The sequence below is a fragment of the Ailuropoda melanoleuca genome, chromosome 17 (assembly GCF_002007445.2).
Source record: "Ailuropoda melanoleuca isolate Jingjing chromosome 17, ASM200744v2, whole genome shotgun sequence".
Classification (NCBI taxonomy): domain Eukaryota; kingdom Metazoa; phylum Chordata; class Mammalia; order Carnivora; family Ursidae; genus Ailuropoda; species Ailuropoda melanoleuca.
In genome coordinates, this window is record NC_048234.1 from 18,192,574 (window position 1) to 18,199,802 (window position 7,229).

The 7,229-nt window shown below is 41.3% G+C and overlaps 1 protein-coding gene across 1 annotated transcript in view; it reads left to right on the plus strand.

The window, feature by feature from the left end:
* Positions 1–7,229, plus strand: part of LOC100473014 (contactin-associated protein-like 3) — a 205,717-nt gene that overhangs the window by 165,020 nt on the left and 33,468 nt on the right. The window contains 1 exon segment of the mRNA XM_034647088.1: positions 4,606–4,733. Within this exon segment, the coding sequence (XP_034502979.1) occupies positions 4,606–4,733 (128 nt within the window).

A 7,229-nucleotide genomic window follows, 5' to 3' on the forward strand; every position in this document is an offset into this window, starting at 1 on the left:
CTTGAGAAAATCCTAGAATACCAAACAGGATAAATAAAAGTAAATCCATCTGTAGACACATCATGCTGAAACCAAAGAAGATTAAAGAGAATGTGGAAGGGCTCAGAGGTGACCGGAAGATTCCAAAGCAAGGACCGTGGGAGCCAGTGGAGACCCCTGCATGGCAGCAGCCCAGCCCGCGGGCGCAGGCACTCCCCTCGCTGTGCGGGAGTACAGTAACTGTCCAATTCCAAGTGTGTCCCCTGCCGAGATGGAGTGAACAGCCAGAGAGACCGACAGACAGACTCGGAAGAAATATCCCACCAGCAGACTCTGCAAGAGGACGTTTCAAGAATGGCTTTCAGAATGAAAATAGGTGATCTTGTAGGGAGAGTCTCAGATGCAAGAAGAAATATTCAGGAAAGAATTGTGTAAACTCCGAGGTTAAAAAAATAAAAGAGGCAAATACTAGACACCAGTCGCGTATCGCGGCATATATGGAATTGAAACAGGAGGTGGCAATCCGATCCTTATTAACAAAATGACTGTGATGGACAAAGGAAGTAAAGCCATGTTTAGAAATAAAACTATGAGTGAACTTAAGATTTGTTTCGTAGATATTTGTTGGCATTAAATTGTTTACAGTGCATACATTCAAATTTCAGTTTTAGTGTAACCACTAAAGAATAGAAACAGTGAAATATTCGAATCAATAGAGGGAAGGAAGAAAAATGGGATTTTAAAAACTTAGTTAAATCAAAAGAAGGTAGGAAATAAAATTTTAAAAAGAAGAGGAAACAATGAGCAACAAAATAACGTAAGGACGTATGAGTAATCATGCACAATAAATGTGACAAAAATAGACATTTAAATCCAGATAGATCATTTCATATTAAAAATAAGTGTATCTTGTTTGTACACGTAGAAATGTTGAAAGCAAAATGCTAAAAACAACTTACCAAGCAAATATGCACAGAAGTAAGTAAAATTTTGAAGTCTCTTTTAAAAAACATTTTATTTACAGAGAGAAGTGCACATGCATGTGTGCACATAAGAGGGAGGAGGGCAAAGGGAGAGGGCGAGGCAGACTTCCCTGCTGAGCGGGGAGCCTGGTGACTCGGGGCTCCATCAGGGGACCCTGAGATCATGACCTGAGCCGAAGTTGGACGTTTAACCAGCTGAGCCACCCAGGCACCCCAAAATGTTAAAGTCTTAATATGGACAACGATTACTATCACTATATCGTGATGCTTTTTAATTTCACCAAAAAAACCCTAATAATCCCAACTTGTATGTTTCTAATCAAAATGACTTAAAATGTATATAGAAAATAATTGGCTGAACTGAAAGAAAGAATGAACAAATCAGCCATTATAAGAAGAGGTTTAAACATACATCTGTTAGCAGTTGGTAAACCACGTGGACAAAAGTTATTAAAAATACAGAATATTTTTAAATGAAATCAACAACTTGATTTGGTAGGCACCTAAAATTATAGAATATATAATTTTCTCAAGCACACATGGCACATTTTTGCAAACTGATTTTCCTAATATTTCATAAAGCAAAACCCCCCAAAATTTTACAGTCGTTGTTATCGTATGGAAAGTTTCTCTGATTACAGTGCATTTAGGTTAGAAAGGAATAATAGAGGGACAAAAAATATAGGAGGCCTTTCAAAGCCACAAATGATTAGAAACAAGGAAATGAAGATTACATTATTCATAGAAAATATGGTTGTCTACCAGGAAAACCCAAGAGGATAGACAGAAATATTATTGAAATTAATGAGAATTTAGTAGGGCTACTTATTGAACTGTAGAGTAACTGATTTGCTATCAAGAGCTTGTTACCCTAAGAAAACATTATAAAAACCACTTGCAAAGTCAACACGAAGACGGCAGTACCTTGGAATACAAATAATAAAAATACGCAAAACTTTTATGGAAAAGACATCCTAAAACTTCATTGTGAGATTATAAGAAGATGTATCTACCTATTTTCTTAATTCCATTTAATTCCAAAGCCAGACATTTGTTTAGTGTTTGGGATGGTGACAAGCTGGTGAGATGTACATGGAAAAGCAACTGTAAATAACAATTCTGTAGCAAGGAGAGGAGACTGGCTTACTGGACATGGAGCATCACGGGGTTGCAGTACTGAACAGAGCGGGTTTGCCGAGGGGAACAGCAAATGGAACAGCAAAACCCAAGAGAGAGCCCGGAGCTTTCAAAATATGGAACTGCAGATGGTGAGCATTAGGCAGTCCCCAGCCTCGCTTTCTCCCAAACAATTATGAAATGTGAAAGCTGACCCGATACTTGTTCCCTGTAGCTTTTCCCAGAGCTCCAAGTCGTGATAGGTCTGTTATGCCTCCAAAAAAGTCCGCTGCGAAACAACCAGCCGTAGGGAGAATCACTAGAGCCCTCGGAACTGGAAACAGAAAGGAAGCAGCTTTGGAAGTCCTCTCACTGAATGTTTGAAGCCTATTGCAAGAAATCATCATGCCTAGATAGGCAATGCTCCCAACTGTTGAAAAAAAAAAAATAGAGAAGCAAGAAAAAAAACCTGAGATATAACTAAATTTGGTGATTTCGAATGAGTTTGGGGACCATGGCGATGAGTAACGTCCTACATGAAGCGTGGGCATTTGGGAATGACCTGCGCTGGTAAAGAATTTTCAAATCTGAGTTGTTTAAAGTCTCCGTAGATTTGGGAAGTTACTTTGCAAACAACAGAATGAAAAAAGAACTTATTATAATATCTGCCTTAACACACACGATTACCCATTATGATTTTCCTTAAGTTTTTTTTTTGCAGGGCTCTGTGTGTGTTTTGTCATTGCTAAAAACAATTACAGTGTAGCTTTTCACTACATTACAAATGTAGCTTTTAAAGCGTTCTTTAACATTCAGGGATACTCAGTGAATAACTAATGCACTTATATTTTCCCTCTAAATGTTCTACCAAAATAGAAAAGACAGGAATTAAAACGCTTATTTGTAACGTTTACTGATACTTAACGCCAGGAATTAATTTGGTGCGTTAGCCCCACATTTATAACAAATATATTTTCAGACTGACTCCCCCCATAATCCATGGCACCTTCTAGCTTGTGACCACCTGTTCCCAACAAAGCCAGATGCTATGTGTTTGGGATGACCTGCCTGTGTGTTTCCACGCACAGAAAATGCAGGGCCTTAACCAGATAAAGCCCTGGTGTTTTATTTCGTCCGATTTTTTGGAAACTATCTGATTCAGATTGCTTCTGGACTTTCAGAGTATCCCATTCAAATTTTTCATATCTTACCAATATGCACTGGCAGTCACTTTGCTACATTTTTTAAGCAAAATAAAAAATGCTAATAATTTTGAACTTTCTACCTCAAAGAATATTTTTGATGCCTCAACAGAATTGGAATGATTAACTATTAAGTGATGCAGATTTTTTTGAAACAAAGCTATTAGGCTGAACCATTCGAAATTGCTGATTGTTTTGACTTGCAAAAACGTCAGTTGGAGATGCTTCCATTTGTACATATCAGAGTGAGTGGGGGCTTTGTAATTGTTAGAAATGAAAACTTCCTGGGTTCTACACAGATACAGGGCAGCTGAACGATACATTAGACAAACTATTATTTGTTCCTGAAGTAATTATGTAATTGAAGTACGCGATAAAAATATGAACAGCTTACAAGGTGCAGAAAAATCTTCTTTCTTTGCCCAGAGAGGTGGTTGGTGGTACAGCCAGCTTCCTACCCAGGACCTCTGGCTCCCATTCCAGTTTTTGTTGTATTGGAACCATAGACATTAATGCTGTCCTAAATATTCACTTACATGATTTTATTATATTATGATTATATTTTTGTTATTAGTTATAATATCCACCAGGTTTCTTGGGGACACTGATGGTGGTTTTTATGCCCACATCCCCGACACACAGGGCCTGGCAAGGAGACGCTGTGCACTACATGTTGGTCGAATGAATGGATGGTGACAGTCATGGACAGAGCACTTCCCATGCATTACCCCATTTATTAATTTTAAGAGCACATTGTATCATACATTCAGTTTGCTTTTGAATCAATCTTTTCTTTCTTTCTTTCTTTTTTTTTTAATGGATGGCATCAATAAGTAAGGAAATGCCTAGTAACCATGATAGGAATTTTGGAAAATTTAGTTAAAAAAAAACAAGTGGGAATTGAAAACCTTAATCTTTTCAGTAAGGTAGAGTTTTTTTTGTTTGTTTTGTTTTGTTTTAATGAAGCCAGGCAGATCTTGCGTGTGTAAGTTCTGTCTTTAAATCTTACACGGTGGCTAGACTGGGGAGAGCAGTGAGCTGCTTCATTACGGTGCAGGTGTAATCTCGTGCCCGCACTGATGGTTACGATTTCGGACCTGCCCACTTTTTTCTCTGTGGTCACATAAACAAACAAGGATCTCTGATCCTCAGATGACCTTATTAAATATGTTACTATGTAAGAGTTCACATGACCAGTTTGATTTCCCTACTGTTGTGTATTTACAAATTTAGCGTAATACCTCTTAAACTGCAATAAGATACTATTTTTTACCTCTCTGGTTGTCATTCGGAATAACGTTAAGGTGGTCGTATTTGTTTTGTAGGACCAGCGACACAGTAGTCCTTTCCCATAAGGAGCACCTGCCAGTCACTCAGGTTGCGATGAGAGACACAGGCCAACCACATTCAGAAGCGGCTTATGCACTGGGGCCTCTGCTCTGCTGGGGGGACAGTAAGTAGTGGCAAGAGGGACTGTCTTGACCCCTGAAAATATATGTCAGTGTTTTAGGAGACATGTAGCTGCCTGAATTCATAAAAACACCGCCTGTCCTAATAATCTGTATTTCATTAGGAATGTGTTAACTTATGAAAGAAGTGTATATTGACATTGTACTTGAGAAAAAAATGAGGAAAATCGTATTACCTTTGGAGTAAGTGTCCTCTGTGTCGTATTTAAATCAGGCTATTGCTGTGAATGCTCATGGAATGATCTGAAATATTCTATCACCTGGTTAGCAAACATCTAATATCTGCCTACTAAGTAGAACTATTGGCTCAGTGCTGAGATGCCTGAAGCTGGTAAGATAATGAGAAATGGAGTGACAGAAACTATCAAGTGCACCTGTCCGTTAATACCCTCTGACAGTTCTGCAAACCTCAGTGGTCCTACCTCTCCTCACCCCTCCAACTGCATCTGGATTTCCTTTATATCCTTCCTTCTCCCAAACTAACTGAAATAAGATATATCCATTCTACCTTTAATTTACCTCTTTCTAATCCCTTTTGAATATACTCTCTTCAGGCTTCTCCTCCATCACTCCCTAAAAACTGCTTTTTCCAGCTCATCAGTGAGACCTCAACATTGCTAAATCCGAATTTTACCCTCAGGTGTCATCTGAGTTGACCTGTCAGCCACTTTGGTCTCCTCTCCTGATTCACTCTTTGAGTCACATCTTTATTTGGCTGCCGGCTAACCACAAAATTCTGGGTTTTCCTTCTTCTTCCTTCTTCATGCCAGTGGCATCCTGTTGGGGTGCCCCAAGCCTGCATCCTCAGCCCTCATTCCCTCTGCTCTCCAGTGGTAAGCTGTTCCCAACAGGCTCGTGGCTTTAAATACCACATTGATGTCAATGATTCTGCCATCTATGTACCTCAGGTGCGGTCTCCCCGAACTCCCACCTCTGGCATCCAGCTGCTTATCCTGTATCGGAAAAAAAAAATGTTTCCACAGCAACCTTCCCCAACTCAGGGCATAGCCACTCCATTCTTCTTTTTGCTTAGGCTGAAAATGTGACGGTCGCTCATAACTTCTTTCTTCCCTTAACACACATCTGATCCATCCACAAATACAAGTTGTATTGCTTCAGACTTCAAAATCGGATCCAGAATCCACGTCCATGACCACCAGCACCTGGATGGTTGCTGTGGCTTAACTGGCTGCCTGCTGCCGTCTCTGCCCACTTAGCTGAGACTCCACATAATGGCCAGAGGGATAAGTCAGGGCACATCAGTCCTCTGGCTCAGACTCTCCAGTGGCACTCATATCAGAGGAGAGGCCAAAGTACAATGTCCACCAAGGCTGCAGTGGCCATGCTGCCCTCTGAGCCCATGGAGCCCCAACCCTCCCCGGGCTCCCATAGGAGATGTTGCCATGTGAAGAAATCCTGGCATTTCTGAACCTCGCTGTTGAGAAAAAATAAGTTTCCTATTCAGATACAAAAATATCGAGAGGTGGATAGTCAAAATGTAAAGAACATCTGAATGTGTCTTGACTGATGATAGTATGAAGAATTGTTTTTCCCACTCATGACCTTAAACTGCAGACCACAGCTCTGTGTCCGGATAAGAGGAATTAAGCATGCCCACCTCATCTCTCCCACTGAGTCCCCTTATAAAACCTGGGCAGAATGCCTGAAACAGGTATCTCAGGACTCTGGAAAGCAAAGAGTAGCATGGCAGCAAGGAAGAGAAGCTGGAATGCACCATTTACTTTTTCCTCCAGCATCTGTCTGCCAAATCAGACACGGGCCCTGGGTCACAGAGCGGTTCCAGGAGAAGCCCTCTAGCCCTGGCTGGAGGAGGGAACAGAGAAATCCTAACTCTCAGGGAATACACGAATCCCATTTCCTTCTTTTTCTATCCAGGAAGAATCATGACAACAGCTGCAGAAGCTGCCCCGGGAACACACAAGAGCCAGGACTTCGGAAGGGCCTTCTGCTCTGAATAGGGCAGCTGTGGCTCAGAAATGGTGGGAAGAGTCCTCTTATTTTTGTTTTCTTTCTCCACTCACCCATCGCTTGGCAATGGACTTGGTACAGCTGCCTAGGAGAGCAGTATAGAGTAGTCTCAATAGAGCCTGTTTTCTGGATCTGAGACTGAAAAGGGAGACCAGGGAACCAGAAAGTACCTAGAAGAGCAGAGGGAGGGAACCGTTCAGGAAAGCATGCTATATGTTGTTTATGAGGTCCTGGGCTCACCTCAGAGCGACACATGCATGGATCTGGTCCAAACTGTAGACCCAAGAAGTTGAGAACTGAGCCGAGAGTCTACCACCAAGACCCAGGCTGGCCACTGGATAGTGCACGAGTGAGGCAGAGCTGAGTCTTGCCGTAAAGGCTTTGAAAACTGGACGGCCATTAGAGACAGCCCACAGAAGGCAGGTTGGAATGTATGGCCAGATCCTAACCAGGCCAACTGCCTGCAAAAAAACCTAAATAAGTTTTTAAAA